This window comes from Medicago sativa, chromosome 8 (genome assembly GCF_051527215.1).
Source record: "Medicago sativa cultivar Bolivia chromosome 8, Bolivia_mono, whole genome shotgun sequence".
NCBI classification, from domain to species: Eukaryota; Viridiplantae; Streptophyta; class Magnoliopsida; order Fabales; family Fabaceae; genus Medicago; species Medicago sativa.
Genome location: NC_140756.1, coordinates 82,701,504 through 82,725,284, shown reverse-complemented (window position 1 = coordinate 82,725,284; position 23,781 = coordinate 82,701,504). Strand labels below are relative to the sequence as shown.

The 23,781-nt window shown below is 36.2% G+C and overlaps 1 protein-coding gene and 1 pseudogene across 1 annotated transcript; one reads left to right on the top strand and one right to left on the bottom strand.

Moving 5' to 3' along the window:
* Positions 1-5,279: 5,279 nt before the first annotated feature.
* On the bottom strand, positions 5,280-18,273 carry LOC146902284 (uncharacterized; annotated as a pseudogene).
* A 1,713-nt stretch (positions 18,274-19,986) lies between these two features.
* Positions 19,987-23,771, top strand: LOC146902283 (serine/threonine-protein kinase PBL34-like). The gene is made up of 6 exons (XM_085739007.1): positions 19,987-20,290; positions 21,395-21,714; positions 21,818-21,953; positions 22,322-22,455; positions 22,555-22,678; positions 22,937-23,771. The coding sequence occupies exons 1-6, from the start codon at positions 20,170-20,172 to the stop codon at positions 23,386-23,388; spliced, it is 1,287 nt and encodes a 428-aa protein (XP_085595133.1). The 5' UTR covers positions 19,987-20,169; the 3' UTR covers positions 23,389-23,771.
* The last annotated feature ends 10 nt before the right edge of the window (positions 23,772-23,781 follow it).

Below are 23,781 nucleotides of genomic sequence, written 5' to 3'. Positions count from 1 at the left end.
TTTTAACCATTGATTTCTTTTGATCCGAAGGCTTATATTTGTTCATTAAGAATATTATGTGAACCACTTAAGAGTATCGTGTAGCGTATCTTTTTACGATTTTCATTTCCTAATTTGATCCGAAGGCCTATAATTGCAATTTACATTCCATTAAAAGCTTTGTTCTCTGTGTGCGGCATGCAAAAGTAAAGTTTTGTCTTAAAAAAAAGGGTTAATTTCTCGGAAAACTCGATGTTCATTTTGTTCCAATCTCAAGAGCCAACCTTTTATATCTGCAGAGATAGCAACTCGTTTTCTATAAGCCTCGTTTTTTCTTCTTCTTAATCTTATGTCAACCTTTTTCCTTTAAGCCTCGTTTCTACATCTTGTTCTTAATCTTATGCTTATTTTTTTTCGTTACAATCATATGCTTTTAAAATGGCCTTCTTGTATTTCTACTATTTGAAAATTTAAAGGAAAAAAATTGAACAAAAGCAATTGAAAAATTAATTTGGCACAAATCATGGCAAGTCAATGCAAATTGAGGACATAGAATTCATAAAAACAATGTATCTACTCCCTCCGTTTCAAAATGAGTGTCGTTTTAGCCAAAAAAATTTGTTTCAAAATGAGTGTCGCTTTCTTTTCAATGCAATAATAACTTTTTCTTTTCAATTGTACCCTCCAATTAATACTCGCACACTAATTCCAAAGTATTACTTTTAAAACTAACCAATAGTTAATAAGGATAATTTGGTAAAATAACCATTCTCTTTCTTTTAATCATTGCATTCCTTAATATGTGTGTAAATACCTAAAACGACACTCATTTTGAAACGGAGGGAGTACTAATTATGAGAAGAGAGAGAATCCAAATACGGAACAAATTAAGAAATGAAATCACAATAAATATGGTACATGATACTTTTAAGTGTTCAAATATAAGCCTTCGGATCAAAAGAAATCAACGATTAAGATTTGGTGTCAACGAATTCGTTGACACACAGTGTCAACGGATCACGACTCTATATATATATATATATATATATATATATATATATATATATATATATATATATATATATATATATATATATATATAGGGTTATGATAGAAGACACCTTTTATGAAGGTGTCTTTTATCAAGTTACTCTATGAGTATTTGTTAAAAGACACCAACTACTTTTTATGAAGGTGTCTTTTATCAAAGTTATAGCTAAAAAGTGAAAATCACACCTTGAGGTGTGACTTGATAAAAGACACCACCAAAGGGTGGCTTGTAACATAACCTATATATATATATATATATATATATATATATATATATATATATATATATAACAAAAAGCAAACGGAATAGAGTAACAATACAAATACACCAAACGGTAAACCGGAGACACCCGCAAGAAAAAGAAAAACCCCAAGGGCAACTCCAAGGCCCCAAAAAGAGAGCAAGGAGAAGACCGAAAGGGCACACCGAAAAAGAAGGCTAGAAACCCGGCCCCACACCCACCAAACACCAACAAACACCAAGGAGAACAAGGGAGAACCGAAGAGGCCCGACCAGAAAGGGAGGAGACAGAGAACCCCACCCTCACCCCCGGCGACCCCGGGGAAAACCCCCACCACCCCCTACCGAAGCCAACACGGAACGGGCTGCACCTCCCACTCATGGAAGGAGCAGGAACTAGCAGGGCATTTAGCCGGGAACCATCTCCAAGCTAAGAGTTTTGCTCTATCCACCACGGGCTCCTCTCTAAGGGCGCCACCGGAGAAAATAAGGTCGTTCCGAGAAGTCCAAATGGTCCAAATAACGGCATGCCAAACTAGACGCGGACCTAACCTAATTTTCCCCCCACCCCCTAAGCCCGTAAAAGACGAGGCTGCGGGCAAGACCTAGAGGAATCACAAGCGCCCAACCCAACCACCTAGTAACCCGATACCAAACCGGGAGAATAGCGGGGCACCGGAGGAACAGGTGCACCGAAGCCTCGGATGGCGCCTCACGTAAAACACACCCCAAGCCTCCATCGGGAAGAGGGACGCCACGCCTCACAAGATTGCCCCTGGAGGGAATCCTATCGAGGATAAGCTGCCACGAGAACACTACCACTTTCACGGTGCTCGCGACTTCCACACCTTAGCCACCGCCTCGAGGATAACACCACGAAGAGCATCCGAAGACGGCAGCCGACGAAGGAGAAGGTAATAAGCCGACTTGACCGAATACCTCCCATCCGAGCTATGAGCCCGGGACCACTCATCCCTCCCCACGACCACCCCGTTCGCCTAGACACCACCCCAAATAACTCACCAAGGAGATCGGTCTCCCAAACAAACAAAGGTCTCCTCCACCTAAGGTCCCAAACCCACTCACTCCCCACCCAAGCCCCCCAGCATCCCCAACCGGACCACCTGTTGGAGCGATAAACGAAAGAGACGACCGAACCTAACTCTAAGAAGAGCCTCCCCGTGTAACACCCTATTTCTATTAAGCGGTAAAACGCGCGAATACATCGAAATATTCTAGAAATAGATGTTACGTCTCCAAATAACCACAATTCATACATGCATAAGGATCATGTTATACCACATAGCAGCGGAATAATATATAATTCATAAACAATCTCTGGATCTCCAAACTAACTACAAATGTATCATGCAAATCTCAAATAACAGAATATCTCAACAACTCCGAAATACAAAGTCAAATAAACAACATGCAAAGACTATCCTAGATCAGAGCCCTAATCTAGACACTTGCATGAAAAAGAGGAACTCCACTCCTCGGCATCAACAAGCAACAACTAAGCATCCCGCACTCCATCTACCCGTCCATACGGAAAGGTAGGTGGTAAACCACCGAGGGTTAGCATTACATCATCATAATCCACTTAAAATTAATCAAGAAACTTTAAGAATGAAAGATACATTTAAGAACGATGGATAACAAACCATACACGTATTCACAAGTATTCTTAACATTCACATCATTCAATATCAACATCTCAAATTCATACCCACAAGTGTAACATACACACATCACAAAATCAACCATCTTAATCAACAATTAACAAATTCAATCATCAACTCAAATGCATTTCAATTCACCAACAAGTATGCAATGGCTCTAGACTCATCTAGATGCATGTGGTACCAATTCTCCTCAAGGTCGTCACCCATGATGCAACAAAAACATCATTATCAACGGCTATAGTCAACGGCAATATGGATATAACATCCGACACGACATATGATGCATGAACATATGACTCAATTCACTATGCATATGTTCACAACAATTCAACGGCTATAATCAACGGCTATAAGTCAACGGCTATAATCATCATTCAACTATATCATATAGTTCATATCTCCACATAGTTCCTTACATTCCAAATAAAAGAACAATTACAACATATGATCACAAACATCATATTAATCACCTAACAACCATTCATACATCATCTCATAATCATATCAATCTAATCATAGAGGGTTCATAAGCATTTCATCGGCCAAATGCGACGAATTCACGAAGAACTCAAAGTTCGTCTCATTTTATCACTTTTCACCAAAATTTTCCATTTTCAAAGCAAAACAAGTTAGACCCAACACATCATAGTTTGAAAACCATAATTGAACTTATAGAATCCAAGTTTGAAAGTTGGAAGCAATCCATAAGGTTTGGGTTGACTTAAAAGTGGTTATGCGGAGTTTTCGTAAAATTTCTCTAAGACATCCTTAGAGTGTTTTCCTCATAACTTAAAATTCATGAATCATTTTCAAGTCAAACCAAAGTCATTGGAAAGCTAACAAAATTATCTAAAACTTTCATGTTTACACCAAATGCCAATTCAAAGCGAGAAATGGGTGAAAAAGTACAAAAAACGCGTAAAACCGAAGTTCGTCAACACGCACGGCCCGTGCCATGCACGGGCACGGCCGTGCCAAAAGGTACTGAAAGTTAGCACGGACCGTGCCATGCACGGCACGGCCGTGCTCGATTGACAGCACAGCTTTTCTTCGTTTTTCCGTTTTCACCATTTCGCTCATAAAATTCAAACCGTTAATCGGATTTCGATGTCGTTTTCGCCTACATGCTCCCGACACTTAGCTCTATCATAATCTACAGAAAAATTCAAGTTTCAACCATCCCAAAATCATTTCTCCCAAACCTCGCATAATCAACTTATTTGCAAAAACACTTAAACACGGCATCTCACACGAAAAACCCGTTTTCTCCCAAACGACTCGACTAACACAACCACAACATGAAAACAGAAATTATACCAAGTCAAATTCATCCAACAACATCAAAAACTCAGTCAACAACTTCATATTTCAAAAGTTCATTTTGGTCCTTCACATGAACATCTTGGCACAACTTCACCAATTCAAACAACAACTTCACAAAATGGAATACCCATGGTATAAATTAACAACAACAACATATCTAATTCATCAACAACCTCATTCAAACATGAATCCATCACTAATCAACCACAACAACACTAATTTATATCATTTTGAGCAAAATCAACAAAGTATACATATAAACATATATTGAGCATGTAATTTCATCAACAACAACTTGATTATCAACAAATCATGTCCTCAAACATAACAACAACAATCATGCACGAATTTACACCAATTAAAATCAATTCATCAATTTCACAAAATGGGTAGAAATGAAAAGTTAGGGATTATGGTTGAAATCTAACCCTCTTACCTCTAGCACCAAGATTCTCTAACCCAAGCTTCAATTTAGCTCCTAGATGATGAATCCCTCTTGCCTCTAACCCTTGCACTTGTTCTTCTCTCTAGCCTCTATCTCTTATCTTCTCAAATGAAAAATGAAATGAAAATGTTGTAACCCTATCTCTTCTCACTAACATTAGTTTATAAAGGCTCACTTAATGGGCTTATCTCACAAACCTTAATGGGCCTAACCCATTTCTAATTCAACCTCAAAAATGTTACTACTCACTTACGGTAAAATATAACACTAACGGTCACTTAACGGTAATTAAAATAATTACTACACCCTCTCTAGTAACTTGGTAAAATAATAACTTCCACTAAACACTAAAAAAAATAACTTTCTGCAAAATTACAAAATTGCCACTTCCCTCAAAATGACCAAAATGCCCCTAAGTCCAAAATGACTAAAATACCCTTCTAACACCGAATTCTACGATTCCCAACCAAAAATACACACAGAGGCAAATAATCACATAAGAGCACATATAACACACATAAATAAATAATAAAATAAAACTAGCGAAAATCGGCCGTTATACCCCGCACCAAGGATCATGCCGTAACCGGGTCGAAAGGCCGTCACCAACCACCCTAGACACCCCGGCCAGAGAACCGGTCCCCGAAGCCTCCCTCGCGTCCCCCGGAGAGAAACGTTGGACCACCAGGGGGACACACCATGCGGACCGGACGGCCTACCACCAAGATGGGGGGAAGGAGAGCAATCCCCATAACGGGCACGAATAATATCTTTCCAAATACCCCCGTCACCAACTAGATACCTCCACCTCCACTTGGCTAGCAGAGCAAGGTTGACTGGCGGAGATCCCTAACACCCAAACCCATTTCACGCTTCGGCTTGCAAACAACCGACCACGCCACCCACGGAATGCTCCTACTCCGCTTAGCTCCACCCCACAGAACTCCTACTGCGGGCGAACAATACGCTTCCACACCTTCACGGGCATTTTCATGACCGACAAATAGAAAATAGGGATCGCATTGAGGACCGAATTGAGGAGAACCACCCTACCACCTATGCTAACATACCTATTACCCCGGGAACCCAACCTACTTTCCATAAGTGAAGGAGAGGTTGCCAAGTTTTCTCCGGCGAGGATTTGCACCCACCGAGAGGCCAAGATAAGTGAACGGAACACTACCCACCCCGCAATAGAGGAAGCGCTCCGCCATGCCGAGAAACTCGCCACTCACATTCACCCCCATCACATAGATTTTAGCAAAGTTAACCTTAAGCCCCGAAGCCGGCTCAAAACAACGCAAGATGATTTTTAAAGACCACAAGTTTGCCATAGTAGCTTCCCCCATGAATAAGGTATCATCCGCATATTGAAGGTGGGTGATCGAAAGATTAGAGTTCCCCACCTTGAAACCATGAAACAATCCCTTGGCTTCGGCGGAACGAACCAAGCCACTCGGACCCTCCACAACAAGCGGGAAAAGGAACGGAGCTAACGGGTCCCCTTGCTTAAGCCCTCTACGAATATTGACCTCTTCGGTGGGACAACCATTCACCGGCACAGAGAGACTACCACAACGGACACAGTACGTATCCACCTACACCACCTATCACAATCCTAACCCGTGCATCATGTACTCAAGGAAGCTCCGGCTCACCGAATCATACGCCTTCTCAAAATCGACCTTAAAGATGAGGCACTCCTTCTTGACCTTCCTCGCCACATCAATCACTTCGTTCACGGCAATTACACCGTCTACCGGTTGGCGGCCTTTGATAAAGGCGAGGCGGTTGGAGGAGATCGGCGATCCATGACCGGGGCAAGTCTACCCGCCAACACCTTTGCCACCGGCTTGTAAAGGGAACCAAGGAGAGAGATAGGACGGAAGTCGCTAATACGAGTAGGGGAAGGCACCTTAGTGGATCAACCACTAGCTTGATTAGGGGAATGTGATTCGGTTCTTAAATTTCAGTTTATTATTATAAAATTGTTACCCTTACGTGATATCGTTATGTGTTTTTCTTTTTTGTAAATGATTAAACTTTGATGGGCAAATGTCATGCTCGTGAAGAAAGGAAAGATAGATAAATGAAATTATGTTCAATTTATTTAATTAAGAGTTGTTACTTTTCACTAACCCCAAATTGCAATCTTTTAAAATCGAACATAATCAATCAGTTGAACCATGAACTGTTATATCTACGGTTCGGTTATTTGAACATTACGATTGTAGTTTCATTTAGATTTGAGCGAGTTTAAAGTAATATAACCATGATTTGTTGATCTTATCAGATTTGTTGATCTTATCGGTTTAAAGTTAGATTCGATTTTTAAAACAATGCAAAATAGGGTCTAATTAAGAAAATAAAACATGTTTAAAGCCCATAAGATCAGTATCTTACCTATAGAAGATGAGTAAAAATTTGACGCGTGGGCTTAATTATCTTTATTCCTTGAGTGATAGTGTTGCATGTATCTTTCTCCAGTTCCTCAAAGTGCATCATCTAGAAAAGCAAAAGTGCATATAATGTGTAACACAATTTTTTGGTTTGGTACGGTTTTTTGAAGAGAAAAAAAGTTGAACCACTGAAAAGGTAATTGTTTTTGTTTTAATTCAGTTTTTTTAATTTCTTTTTTCACGAAATTTGAAACGAACGAATGAAAACATGTTTAAAAAATTTAATTTAAAAAATCTTAAAAAAAAATCAACTTTTTTCATTAGATTTCTTATACGATTAAAACAAGCAATCAAATTCCACTGAAAAAAATTATATATAATCATAGTTTTTTTAAGGAATTATATATAATCATTAAAAAACACATTAACACAACGTATTTATTTTCAGATAACATTACTAACATAGTTTCCTTAAAAAAAAATTGCTAACATAGTATGAAATAAAATAAATAATAATAATTAATTAATTGTTAGGTTTGGGTCTCAGATGATCGATTTTGAGTGACATGAAACTAGTATTCAAGCAACATAGATTGAGTTTGATAGGTTTATTTTGGTTTGAACTCGATCATTGACAAAAATTTAACCAATTTTATTGGTTTGAATTGGTTTTTCGGATTCTTACACTGACATCAAATCAAGACAACCACATGTTAATTTATTTGATTTAATAGGCTTTGGTTGCTTATTAAACAACTTTCAAGTAGACTTATTTATTTTATGGGACTTCTACACTAATACTCCGTCAGTTCGAATATCTTACCCATTTACTAAAAAAAGTATCCCAAAATAATCTGATCCATTTCAATTTTCAATAATTCATCATTCCAAATACAATATAACTCTAATTAATACTACTTTCATCATTCCCAATACAATATATTCCACTTTCCCCTTTATTTATACATTTTTCTTAATCATGTGAAAAACCCAAATCGAGATATTCTCGGGGACGGAGGGAGTATTAAAATTATGTATGAAACCTTGACGCATGAGTGTGTTTTAAAGTGGATCCTTTAACAATGGGTTATTCGTAGACATTTGACTTTATGTAATGCTAAGGCTTTGGTTGTATTTGGATGATTCTATTATTCATATGTCAAAGTTGTTGTAGTGCTTCGATTCTCTAATATATATTTTTTAAAACAGTTTTTGTGTGTTTTTGTTTTAGAGCTTCAGATGAGTAAAATAACATTTATTTGGGATATAATTGATTTGCACTCACTAAATTAACATATCATGTCTTGACCTGTGAACAAAAAACAAGGTAAGTTACTGTGTTTTAAAATGGGTGCTTTTTTTATTAAAAAAATCGGATGCTCTAACAAAGGATTAATTGAAGACTCTAACCACCGCTAAGCCTAGATGTATATTTTACTGTTTTTTTTTTTTTTTAATTTCGACTACAAATTATCAGAAAATATTGGATCTTTTTACATTCGTTACTTATAGGCTTTAACCACTGCTAATTCCTAGATGTATATTTTACTGATTAGAAATTATCAGAAAAACAACATCAACATTCAAACGAAACCCATGTTGTGTGCAAGTGTGAGTAATTATATCACAAATCGGATAGAAAAGTGAAAGTTGAACACTTTATAAGTGAGATGATGACCCATAAGCACATTACCTTAAAGTTTTGGGTCGAGTGTGGTTGCTCTCTCACTTGTTTGAATGCTTTGTGACCCAACAACCCCTTGTGACCCAACAACCCAAACTCATTTAATAATATTCAAGGTTGAGATAGTAAGTTTGCAAAGAAAATTTTCCTTATAAAAAAATTAAAAAAACACATTTTATGTCATAAAATTCACAAATTCATGAAAGTTCTTTTTCTTCGAATGACAAATGGTAATATATTAAATGATAGTATGTTAACTCATTTCAGTTAAAATCATTTGAACTACAACCCCAAACAAAAAACGCACACATAAATTTGTGAAGTTACTTTCTTAAATCTTGATCTATCTAAAAGTTTACTTATCAAACAACTTGAAACATGGATTGAGATGTATGAATTTAAAATTCAACATTAATCTTTGTTATGATACATATATGACACCTTCTAGGGTAAGGATGCCACCCACAATATTTTAGAGAATTTTTAGGCTTATGAGTTGGTTTTTCAGTTTGATTACATATTGTCATAACTTCCCCCCTTGAATTATTATACTTCATCTATGTATCCTTGGCTGTTGAATTTGACGAGGTGGGGGTGGAATCTAATAGTACTAGGACTTTTGGGCACTGGATAATTCCCCCAAAAGTTGTAGAGTTAGCACTCGATTCAACTCAAAAGGTGAGGAAAATTTATTATGCGCAACATCATATGTGTTGTCTAACATGTACATGTAATATGATTTTGCATCATGCATAAGTGTTTTTTTACCATTAAATCAACAAATCATATCATATCTCACATAATTATAAAGTATGATTTATTGATCCAACGGTAAAAACTAATTTATACACGAGCAATACTTATTTAACTTGTGCACCAAAAAATTGGGTAGCACTTGGGTGACATAGAGTTAGGTGACATTGGCCAATCACAATGTTGCAATGTTTGTGAAAGAGAGAGAAACACAAGCATTGTGACATTGTGATTGACCAATGTCACCAATGTCACCCAACTCTATGTCACCCAAGTGCTATCCCAAAAAATTGGCTTGCTAGTTGCGAACTTTATCGAATTTTTTTTCTTCTCGCCCTCGTCACTAAAAAAATTGATATGTCTGCCCTTAGTTGAAAATTATTGATACAATTGCCCCTGTTCTTCTTTTTAGTTGGCGAACATGACCTTTTTTCAATAATTCTCCGCCAACTTGCGAGTTCTATCTGAATTAAATTGGCTAGCGAGGTTTTTTTTTTTTATGTTTTTCTTCTGTTCCTTATTTGAATTGGCGAGCAATCCATTTTTTACTTTTTTTTGTTTGTGTTCTATTTACAAAATGGCGAGCATGACCTTATATATTTTTTGAAACATGCCATTTCTAATTTAAAATGGCGAACATGCCATGTTTGATGTTTCCAATTTTTTTTTCAATTTTTTTTTTTGGTCTAACTTTTGTTTTTTTTTTTTACAATTTATTAAAAAAACCACTTTTCTTGAATTTAAAAAAACAACCTAAAATATTTTTTTTTATTAAGCATTTAAGAAAAATACATTAAAATGAAATATTGTTAATGTTATGGACCACTCACACCGCTACATGTGTACAATATTACGCCGCCTCAAGGCTTCGCATTCAAAGGAGCACGCCAACTCGCACAACGTCGTGCCACACCGGAGCACGACCGCCCGCATGCACCTTTCGTTCCACCGCAAAAGACGCTTTGTCGCCGCACCGGAAGCCGTTACCAATCATCGAAGCATTCTCCACAATTGTTGCGACTCAACCGTTATATCATTCGTGTTTACAAATGAGAGTGTATACGCAATCTACAACACGACAAGAGTTATTGGCCCTCGCATGAAGGTCCAAGATCCAACCATGCGAAGATTAAAGAAAGGTCGTCCAAACGGTACTCGCATCTTATTTGAAATGGATGTTGTGGAAAATGTAACGCCCGTCGTAAATTATTTAATTATTTAGAAATATATTTATATATATTTATATGATTTATGAATTTAAGTGATTTATGAGGTTTACGTGATTTTATGAGAGATATATGATTTATCCGAAAATTATGTGATATATGCGATGTTATGATTTTTAGAGATGTTATGAGGTATTGAGACTTATTTTATTATTTAATAAAATAAGATATGAAAATAAAAAAATATTAAAAATGGGGCTGTTTGGTGAGAAGAGTAAGTTTAGAGGTGAGTAGAGTAATAAGGAGAAATAAATATAACAACATAAGTTAGAAAACGTTTTTACGTAACGCTTTTGGAGAGAAGGGAGAAAAGTCGAAAGAGGAGAACAAGGGAGAGAGAGGTTTGTCGATTTTACGCAATAACGTATTTTATTTTCCATTTACCTTAATATAATTATTATTATTATCATTTCAGTTGTCAATTTATTAATAATTTTATTTTTTAATTAAAAATATTTACGGTAGGATAAACGATGAGATTGCAATTTCATTAAAAAATAATAATACAACGTTTACATTTAAACCTAAAAACATAGAAACAAAAAAAGTAAAAAAAATAAAAACCTAAAATTGTAGAACAATGGCATGCTCGTCATCGTAAACATAGAACACAAAAAAAATATAAACAAAAATAAAAAATAAAATGGCTTGCTCGCCATTTCAAACCATGAACGGGATAAAAAAATTAAAAGAAATTTGCTTGCCATTCCATATCGACAAAGCCTGCAAGTATGCAAAGATTGTTGAAAAAATGGGTTATGCTCGCCAACTTAAATGTAAAACGGGGGCATTTGTATTATTAATTTTGAACTAGGGGCAGACATATCAATTTTTTTGATGATAGGGGAGAAAAATAAATTCTCAACTTTATCCCTCCAACAATAGGAAGGAATTCTTGTCAGCCCATATGATGTCTTTGAGTGTCTTACACTGCTCACTTCCAAAACCTCCCTCCTTTCCTCATTTTGTGGGTGCGTTTATTCTTTGAGTTAGTGTTGGGGGGTCATTGATTAGGACCCACAAACTTAGTGGGGGCAATTGGTATCATTCCTTTCCAACAAAGTTTGTCAAGTTGCTACGACAATGTAGAACAAAAATTTTAATTTTTAGCACTCCAAAATTTGTTGAATAGCATTGATATTAATTTAAAAATTTAAATTCACTTCAGAATAAATAATATAAAAAATAACAAAACAATAAATAATTATATGTTAAGTAATATACTCATCAAAATTGTAGCGTATTGAAATGTTAAAACAAATAATAGCACCATCTCAAATTAGCATTATAGAATACAATTTTGTTTATAATTGGTTGATGAAATGACCTCTCACCAAGTACCCTCCCCACTCACTCTTTCCTTTCTCCCCTTAAAATACCATTTGAAGAGAAACCCACATGTTACAGGTCCATTTGGTAACCCATATAGGAATCTATATCTCACCTCAATGCCTAGAGAGAGAACGAGTGATGGGATTGCAAATGTAATCAAATATGTTCTTGACCATCTTTCTACTAGTTTTGACCGAACAATGATATATGATATGACCCTAAACCTAAATTGTCTAATTAGTGTAACTTAATTGACGCTTAATTACAAGCATCTTCGAGATAGCTTACATATTGCAAATTCACCTTTGTGGATATCTTGTGCAAATGTGTCATTTGCAACTAACATGTGAAGAAGAGGAAAGTGAAAGCAATGTATGGAAATCCCTTATGTTTATTCAGTACCCAATAAGGATTTGTATTTTTTTTTTTGGAGGGATTTGTATGTTGTATTGCACGCCTTATAGTAAAATTCTTATCTTTTCTCCTTTATGAAATCACGATTTTATTGAGCTTTAATTGATCATTGAACTTTTGACATCGATAGCGTATTTAAGATAAATTATTTATTTGACACGGTTTAGAAAATCGTGGCACGGTTTAGAAAATCGTTGCACAATTTTGAATCAACATTTTGGAGGTTCGTCACAACAAAAATCGTGGCTTGATTTTGGATAACGTTTAGTATTGTCTTGTGTATTAACGTGAAATTGTGACACTATTTGACAGGATGCGAAATACTATTTATTTGTGTAAGCAAATGAGTGTAACACGTGAGGAATCTCATGGAAACCAAATGAGCAAACTTTTAGTGTACTTGGATACTAAAGGTTGAGGGTCTTTGAGTGAGGTTCAAAACTTGAAGATGTGAATCTTGGAGAACCAAAAGAGGGTCTCTTGGAAAAGGGTTGGTGCCTTTTGGGGAGAGGTTCATGGGGTTGGGAAACACATGAGTGGATAGTCATTTGAAAGTAACATGGGTGAGTCTTGGGGGACCAAAAGAGAAGATCCTTACGAAATTGAAGGCTAAGGGTTGGTTCTATTTTGGGTTAGATTCTAGAGTTGGGAAACACATTGGGTGAGGGAAATCATCGGGTCTCTTGTTCTTGGGAAGAGATTGAGAAATAGGTATAAATTAGGTTTGTTCTTGGATAGCTTGTTGAAGCTAATTTCTTGTAATACATTTGTATCTCTTTGTAAAGAACTCATTGACAGTGGATTGGAGAAATCAATCTCTCCCCATAGTAGGTCATTGTTGGGCCAAACTGGGTAACCAACTATGCTATGTTGTTCTCATTTTTTCTCTACTCTTTTGATCAATTGTGATTTTGCTATACACTTGGTTTTTAGATTATACCTAGATTGTTGTTGTTGCTTGTGGTTATTTTGGTTATCATTGATACTTTTCCCACGAATATAAATTTCATTGATGTAAGTTTTGGAGTTACCGAATTCACAACATTATTGGATTTTAAAATATGTGTTGTTTATAAATTAACATTGCCCGATTATGTGCCATCAATGTGATTGGGACTTTCAAGAATGCTCTTAACGACCATGTCATCAACTACGAGAGAAATTACTACAAAATATAAATTTGGAAGGTTGTAATGTTTAAATAACATTAAGGTCAATATATTATGAAATGAAGAAGATAGAAAAGCTGAATTGTTATTATTGATTAATGATGAGATATAATGTCTATTTATATACAAAATGAAGGAGCACTATAAGCTACGTAGAATTTGAATAGCACCAAACTAAACTAATGCTAAGTGACTTGAGTAGCAAGTAATTGAGTTCTCTTTGTATCTTTGGATTCATTCTCTTTATCTTGTAATAGCCCCCACAAGATGGAGGTTGATAGATGTCTATCAAACCCATCTTGGACAAAAGAATGGAGAAAGGGCGAGGCAAGAGGGGTTTGGTGAAAAAATCGGCCAGGCGATCCCGAGAAGATATGGGAAGAAGCTTCGTAACGCTGCTTGAACCTTTTCTCTCACAATGTGGCGATCAATTTCTAAATGTTTGGTCCGTTCATGAAAAACGGGGTTAGCGGCTATGTGAAGAGCGCTTTGATTGTCACAATAGAGGACGGGAAGCTTGGAACAAGTAATGTGAAGATCATGAAGGAGATATAAAATCCATTGAAGCTCACAAGTTGCCGAAGCCAATGCCCTATACTCGCTTCAGAGGATGATGCGGAAACAGTTACTCGCTTCTTAGTTCTCCATGAAATAAGATAATGTCCTAGGAAGAAACATTGACCGGTGATGGATCTTCTTGTATCTAAGCATCCTGCCCGGTCGGCATCGAAGAAAAGCCCCGAAGAGTAAGAGATGAAGTTCGGGAAAGAACAATCCTTTGCCGGGACAACCCTTCAAGTATTTGAGAGTTCTTAAAGGCTGATTGATGATGAGTGACAGTAGGATGAGAAAGAAATTGACTCAATTGTTGTGTAATAAAGGTTATATTTGGTCTAGTGGTATTAAGATATAACAATCTACCAACTAAACGCCTATAAGCAGGAACATCATTAAAGGGTTATTTGGAATCATGATGTAACTTGGAAGAAGAATCGAAGGAGTGGAGACGAGGTTTAGAACCATCATGACCTGAATCGATAAGAGATCAAGGCAATACTTCCTTTGACATAGAGAGATGCCAAGCTTGGAGTGTGCAACTTCAATACCAAGGAAATATTTAAGCAACCCTAAGTCTTTAATTTTGAATGCGAGTATCCAAAATTGACTTGATATGTTGAAATTCATGAAGAGAGTCACCGGCCAAAATGATGTCATCAACATACACCAAGTAGGACGGTGAAAGAAGAAGCCGATCTTCTTGATAAACAAAGAGTGATCGAGAAGATGCTTGAGTGTAGTGATGTTGAATGAGAACAGATGTGAGCTTCTCATACCATTTTCCGCCGGCTGCTTTAAACCATAAAGAGATTTCTTCAATTTACAAACCTGATTGGTTTTAGCAGTTTTAATGCCTGGAGGAATTAACATATACACATCTTCTTGTAATTCCCCATGGAGAAAAGCATTATTTACATCAAGTGATGTAAATACCGCTTATTGATTGAGGCTAAGGCAATCACCAATCTTACGGTAGTAAGTTTTGCAATAGGTGAGAATGTGTCAAAATAATCAAGCCCCTCAATCTGTGTATCCCTTGGCAACCAAGCGTGCTTTATACCTCTCTATAGAACCATCTGCATTATGTTTAACCTTGTAAATCCATCTCTGCGGCCAATGGGTTTAACATGTGGTGGTAGATCCACAATATCCCATGTACCGCCTTCTCAAGAGCTAATAACTCAACTTGCATGGCTTGATTCCAACAAGCATGTTTACTTGCCTCGGCATAGGTGGTAGGTTCGGTTTGTGTATGCAATGCAACAATAAAGGAAAAATGAGAAGATGAAATATTATTATATGAAAGATAATGATGTAAAGTGGTAGGTGGATGCGAAATATTACTACAAACAAAGTCTTTAAGGTGTGTAGGAAGGTTTCGACTACTGGTGGAATGTCTAGGAGCAGATATGATGGGTGAAGAAGAATCGGAAAGTGATGAATCATTGGTGGGAATGTCATCAAAAGTGATGGGTTGACGATTATTGGTGGGAGGAGTAGAAGGTTGGGAATGCGAGGAAACCGGAATGGGGAAAAGTATTCCCAACTCAAAGTGGTGGAAGTAGAATCAATATGATAAGGGAGGATGTTTTCATGAAAAGAAACATGTCTAGAGACAAAAATATCTCTAGAGACCAAATCAAGAAGGACAAAACCCTTGTATCCTGGCCTATACCCTAAAAAGAGAGATTTGCGAGCTCTAGGGTTTAGTTTCGTTCTGTGATTGGTGAGAGTAGAGGCATAACATAAACGGCCAAAAACCTTGAACAAATGAACATCAGGAAGTTGATTATGAAGGATAAAGTAGGGGGATTGATTGTGAAGTAATGGGGTGGTAACTCTATTGATAAGAAAAAGCTGCATGTAAAATAGCATAGGACCAATAGGAAGGAGGCAATTTTGATTTGGAAAAGCAAGGCTCTACCAACATTAAGAATATGCTGGTGTTTACGTTCAACTCTCCCATTTTGTTGGGGAGTTTCAACACAAGATCTTTGATGAATGATGCCATGAGAGGCATAAAAATCGGTGAGCAAAAATTCGGGCCATTATCGGTTCGACATATTTGGGAGTGATGTGAAATTGGTTTTGAATCAAGGCAATGAAATTTTTAACATGAGTAGATACTTCGATTTAGATTTTAAAAGAATGATCCATAGAAATCTGCTATGATCATCCACAATGGTAAGGAAGTATCTATGACCATGAACAGACAAAGTTGATAAAGGACCCCAAATATCAAAATGGAGAAGTTCAAAGTTGCTAGAAGCATGAGAAACACTATGAGTAAAAGGCGAGATGCTTATGTTTAGCATAATAACAAAGATCACAAACATCATTTTTATTAGCTTTGATAGAAGGATACAATGAAATCATATGAGATAATCTTGAATGAGACAAATGACCTAGTCCGAAATGCCACAAGGCATCGGAACTAATAATATTGCTAGAAATACAAAGAACTTGAACAGCACTATTACAAGTTTTATTCATAGAACTAGAGAAAACGAGGAGATGACTCGAATTGGGTGGAAGGTACTTGTACAATCCATCCATTTGTTTAGCAAAACCAATCATCCTCGAAGTATTTGTTGTCTGTATAAGACATTTATCAAGTGAAAAATGGAAACTACATGATAATGAATCACATACTTTAGCAACGAAATAAGGTTCAAAAGGAAATTTGGACAATATAGAACTCTAGTGAGGTAAAATTGAGAAGTAAAAGAAACAGTACCAGCTTGAGAAATGACGGTAAATTGACCATTAGGTAAAGAAACTCTAACTGGGGAAATAATATATAGAGAAGTAAAACAAGATAAATGGCAACATATATGTTCATTGGCTCTGAGTCAATGAGCCAATGTGTAAGATGAGAAGTGTTAGAAGTTATACCATTGGTGGAGGTTTGGGTGGAGGCAATTGAAGAAGAGATCAAAGGTGAAGGCGTGATATGATTGGAAGTAGGGTTAGAGGAGGATGATCTTGAGGTAACCAAATTTGCTTGTTGAAGCAAGGTAACAAGTTGAGAGTATTGCTCTGAAGAGAGACCAGTTGATGAACTGAAGTAGCAACACTTGGTTCGAAGTAACAACTTCGAATCGGTATGAGAAACGGCATTAGAACGTGCTTGTTGTTGCTTGATAACATTGGGATACCCATGCTTTTGATAGCAGAAATCCACCGTATGATTCGTTCTATTGCGAAGGTGCAAAACCTTGGAGGTTTGTTTGAATTAGAGGAAAACCGACCTTTACCACGAGACTGAAACTTTCTAGCATCGGTGGCATTCAATTGCACGAAGGATCCTCGGAACACTAACAGTATCAAAGAAGAGGTATTGCTCTCTTCTTGTACAACAAGAGAGTAAACTTTATTGAGAGTAGGAAGAGGATCAAGTAAGAGAATTTGAGTTTTAACAACGAAAAATTCTCATTTAAACCGATTAAGAACTGCATGATCCGGTCTTCATTTCTATGAGTTTTAGCAACACGTGATGCTTCACAACGACAAGGATGAACACATATGCAACTAGGTATAGGTACGTGTGAAGATAATTCTTCCCGAGAGAGACTTCAATTCGGTAAAGTATTCAAGAACGGACTTTGCACCTTGTTTGAGATTGTGAATAGAAGCACGCAAATTAGAGATACGAATACGATCAACCTTGGAAAATCTTTCCTGAGATCAATCCAAACCTCAAAAGCGGTATCACAAAATACAATAGTTTGAGCAATCGAATCGAAAACGAGTTAATAAGCCGGGAATCGAACGAGATGATTGCATCGCTCCCAAGCGGCACGATTCAAATCATCCGGATCCGGTATAGGTATGGAACCATTGATAAACACCAATTTGTTCTTCGTTCCCAATGCGCGTTCAACAAAGGCTGCTGACACCAAGAAATGTAATTGGAACCATTGAGTTTGGGAGTAATGGATAAAGAAGTAGGACTTTCACTCGGATGAACATAGTAAACCGATTCGGTATCGGGTGAAGAAGAACGTGGAGCCATGATCAAGATGAAAAAGTTGCGGAAAAACAGAGTAATGATGCAACAAAGAAGATGAAGCAAGAAGAACGATTGAATCGAAAAATCAACCGAACAAAAGATGAAAATTGAATCAACAAACAAGAATCACGGTGCGAAAGAAGAATCAAGCACCAAAAAACGAAGAAAATCGATCAAAGAATGAAGATCGATTGCAGAGACGCAACGGAAGAGAAGAAGAAAAACGGTTACAAACCGTTTTGGATCGTAACAACCTTTCCCGCGAGGGAGAAGGCGCGTGATACCATATTATGAAATGAAGAAGATAGAAAACCGAATTGTTATTATTGATTAATGATGAGATATAATGTCTATTTATATACAAAATGAAGGAGCACTATAAGCTCTGTAGCTAAGTGACTTGAGTAGCAAGTAATTGAGTTCTCTTTGTATCTTTGGATTCATTCTCTTTATCTTGTAATACAATATGTTGACATATTGTGTCACTTGGATGCACACACAAGTTCAACGGATACGGACTATGTGCGGTCATTGTAGCATGTAGTTTCATCTCAAAACCATTTGATCAAGATCATATGATTTAGATCGCTCATTGACTAGTGATTGCATGTACTCATTGACTAGTGATTGTACATAAACTTGATCCAAGTTCAACACCCTTAACTTGATCCAAGTTCAACACCCTTATCTTGCATGCAATTTGATTTATATGTCTATCTAATTTAAATGGAATTTAAAATATATGTCTATCTAATTTATAATTTAAATGGAATTTAAAATAAAAGGTTGTGTTTATGGGACTCGAATCGGGTGCATGGCATTGAAATGGCGCAATGCTTAACCACCAAACAAAGCAATACAACCATTTTGTCGATATTTAAACGTTGATGTTATATATTGTTTTCGAGTGACCTATGTTATTAACATGTGATATGAGTTTCTCTATAAACAGAAAATTTTCAAGTTGAAAGAGAATACAAAAATTATAATTTCATGAATCAAAATTCTATCAAAAAAAAATTATAATTTCATTCTATCAAAATTCTATCACATAAACTACGACAACATTAGCTCATATTCATAGAAGAATTATATTGTATATTGTTTTACCCAATTTGAAATTAAGCATGTGTTTGATTTTAATTCTAGAAGGTCAAAAGTGATTTTAAAGGTTATAGAATTGATTTTATGATGTTCAGATGATTTAAAGTAGAATTGATTTTTCTTGTAGAATTGATTCTAATTTGTAACTTTTGACTTCTACAATGGATTATAGCCTTAAATTTATTGTTAAATCCACTTTTATATAAAAACATCCAAACATAAATCACTTTACATTGTAACAAAAAAAAATCACTTTACATTAAACTCAAATTTATCTAAAATCAATTTTACAGAATCAATTTACTCAAAATCAATTATTGTAAAAGTTGAACCCAACACACTTTTAAATATTCTCAAAAATGATTATAGAGAGCACCTAAAGATATTTCGGTGGTTAACTCTTTCAAAATGTGTGATAGGAATGAATAATTGTGGTGAAAGACATGAGTGGCATCTAGTAACAAATGCAAAAACTTTATTAGACAAACATGAGCTTTATTATCATGTTTTTTTGGTAAATTGGAGCAAACAAAGAGGTTAGAAAAAAGAGAGAGAAAGTGTTGAATTCCCATCCCCACAGCACAAAAAGGTGGTAGCAAAAAAGTTCTTTTTGTACACACTGCGATGATGGTGATCATGATGCCTCCTCCCTGCTGCAATCTCATTCTCATACACCATCACCACTCTCTCTTCTCCCTTTTCACTCACGCTTACTCTCTCTTCTGCAAATCCAACAACAACATGACAACAAACTTCTGAAACATCTCAACAAACCAACCAAAACCCAACAACAACATGGAGATGGATAACAATAAGTGTGGATGTTGGTCTGTCCTTAAACGTGGTGTTTGTAAACCCTCTGCTTCTAGACACTCTCCTAATACCATCCCTCGTACTAGTGTCGTTCATGATGCAGGTTTTTTTCTTTCTTCCATGCTGTTTTTGTTCTTGTTGAATATAATATTATGGATGAGTATAATGTCAAAAATGTTTTACTTGTCTCTTTACATTTACTCCTCGGATTAGGCGTGTTCGGTGTTGGATACCGATCGTGGCTGATACCGACACATATGATTACATTCAATTATGTCATTTTATCAAATTATTATTGACGTGACTCTTCTGGTGTCCGTATCTGAGTCTATGCTTGATAACTCTTTATCTGTTTCATGCATCAGATTTTGATTCTGGGTTTGCTTAAATTCATAGAATTTTTAGGGGAAGGAAGCTTTCTTTTATGTATTGTATATGTGTGTGGCAAGCATGTTTTTTTGGAGTTCAATTATGATGTGGGTTGTCAAAAAGATGATATTTTTATGCTTTCTAGTCATGCTTTCCCAGAACCTTTTTTCACATGCTCACCAAAAGCATACCTAACTGCATAATCCTTTTGAAGGAACATAGGTCATACAGAGTAAAAATATTCCCTCTCATAAAATTTAGAAGGATTTTAATTTAACATTCTAACAGGGACTAGGGAGTGATAAAAAATCTGGTTTTTTTTTTTTTTTTTTTTAAATTTGAGGGATTTTTCAAGATTTCCGTGATTATCATCTTTCTTTTACTTGAAGTTATTGAAATTGTTCTTTCAAAAAGTTATCTTAAAGTTATTGAAATTGTGTTTTTTTTTCTTTTAAAAAGTTATCAGATCTAAAACTAAAGCTAAACATTAGATATGTAGTTGGTTAAGAGTTTGTTAATCTGATTTCTATTACAGAGTTAATTAGATTAGTTATCCTTGTTATCTTCTTCATTTTCGTATGGACTCGTGTATAAATAGAGTCTCATGTACCACCAGGGTTTAGTGCAACAGTGTGTGGGAGTTGTTAACTCTAGGGTACTAAGTTCGATTCCTACTCGATAAAAAAATAGTTTTTTGTATTCATTATTGATCAAGTTATCAATAACTGAGATGTTTCAGCAATACTAAATGCAAATATAATATGTTTGTATTTTGTTGTACAAAAAGTTGAACATTTTAAGATGGAAGCATTCACAATCTTAACATTTATTGATGCAGCAACGGAGACACGATACCTGAATGCTAGCAATCGAGAACTGTGTCCTCCAAATGAAGCTAGAATCTCTTCTGATAATCCCGATCCTCCACCTCAGGAAAATAAGGCTCCATGTCAGCTTCTTCAATTCACATTTCAAGAGCTAAAATCTGCAACTGGAAATTTCAGACCTGATAGCATTCTTGGGGAGGGTGGCTTTGGATACGTTTTCAAAGGATGGATTGAGGAAGGTGGAACTGCTCCGGCAAAACCTGGTTCAGGAGTTACAGTAGCTGTCAAAAGCTTGAAGCCAGATGGTCTTCAGGGCCATAGAGAATGGGTGGTTAGTAAAATATATGGCTTTGGGTTAGTAGATTGATGTCATATAGAAATTGTGTAGGACATGGTGGAGATTTGCATGTAACGTTGCACTTTGTTTATTGCAGGCTGAAGTCGATTTTCTTGGACAGCTTCACCATCCTAACCTTGTGAAACTTATTGGTTACTGCATTGAAGATGATCAGCGGCTTCTTGTTTACGAGTTTATGACTCGTGGAAGTCTAGAAAATCATCTTTTCAGAAGTGAGTTTTCTCTTTAACTTGTGATATAAGAATTATATGGAATGTCTGTCTTATGTTATAAAGATTTCTAAGATTCTAGCACAAATCATTTCCTTTTTTGCTCAAAGAATAAACCAAAACCACTGAATTGTTATAAAGTGGTCTGGTTTGTTTAGCCTATAACTTTATGGAACAAGCTTTGTGTAATTCTTTCTTGATGAAAATATGTTCTAAATACCCTTTTCCACTTATTATTGGAACTATTCGTTGGAGCAATTAACGATGGTTTGTTGATAACAGACATGAAATGATTGCAACTTGCTGTTCTGTTTTGCTTTCTTTCCTCTTTGTCTCACAATAAGAATGCTGATGCTGCCTAATTTTTGAAGGAACTGTACCTCTTCCATGGTCCAACAGGGTGAAGATTGCACTTGGTGCTGCTAAAGGATTGGCTTTCCTCCATAATGGTCCAGAACCAGTCATCTATAGAGATTTCAAAACATCAAACATTTTGCTTGATACGGTATGTGCTATAATAAGCGATATCAGGTGTTTTAGGAAGAAAGCTTTCTCTATCTTTTTTTTTTTTTTTGGTTAGTTTCTAATGCATAGTGTTTTATAGGAGTATACCGCAAAGCTTTCAGATTTCGGCCTAGCAAAAGCAGGACCTCAAGGAGACAAGACGCATGTTTCAACCAGAGTTGTTGGAACTTATGGTTATGCTGCTCCAGAATATGTCATGACAGGTAAAAATGTAGCAGAGTAAACAACTTGAAAAACAAGAAAAAAGTAAATGAACATTTTAGTCCTTAAAATTGGAAGAGTTATGAATTTAGTCCTTCAGATTTCTGAAATATAAATTTAGTCTCTTAAATTGAACAATGTAACATACTGAATTTGATTTTATACATTAATCTATCCAGGCACCATAAAATGAGTAGAAACCTTTGCAAGACCTACGAGGACTAACCGGTTATGTAATTTTCTGTTTGTATTTTCACCAGGACACTTAACTTCTAAGAGTGATGTTTATAGCTTCGGAGTTGTGTTACTCGAGATTTTAACAGGAAGAAGATCGATGGACAAGAAGCGTCCTAGCGGGGAACAAAATCTTGTTTCATGGGCTAGACCGTATTTAGCTGACAAGCGAAAACTGTACCAACTTGTTGATCCTCGCTTGGAACTAAATTATTCTTTAAAAGCGGTGCAGAAAATTGCTCAGTTAGCTTATAGTTGCCTTAGTAGAGACCCTAAAAGCCGTCCTAACATGGACGAAGTTGTGAAGGCTCTGACACCATTGCAGGATCTTAACGACTTTGCTATCTTGTCTTATCACTCTCGGTTATCTCAACAAGGGAGGAGAAAGAAGAAACCAGATGGAACTCCGCATATCACTTATACACATTCCAAAAGCATGAGGGCTTCACCTTTGAACACCGGCAGGCACATACGATGATTTTGTAGTGGTCCTCTTCTATGGTTGAAATGCCTCCTTTGTTGTTTGCTGTTGTTGTGTATGGAGATGGAAATTTCAAAAGCTTGCATTAAGTTTTTTTGGTGTTTAAAAACTGGTAAGGCCAGGAGAATGATGGAAGAGTAATGTAATGATGTATTGATTATTTCTTTGGGCTCTTTTTATTAAAGAGCTAACAATTAATCATTATGGATAGAAACTTGACATTTGCTGAAATGATGTAATTTGAGAAGCATTGTATGTATATTGAAAGGACTCACATTACCTGAGTCGATTTCATTTGGCAGTGGAAACAACACGTTTCTACTTAGTGGTCAGATTTATGTACTATACTAAGTTTTAGTATTTAGTTCTATTGATTCAAATCATGCTTTT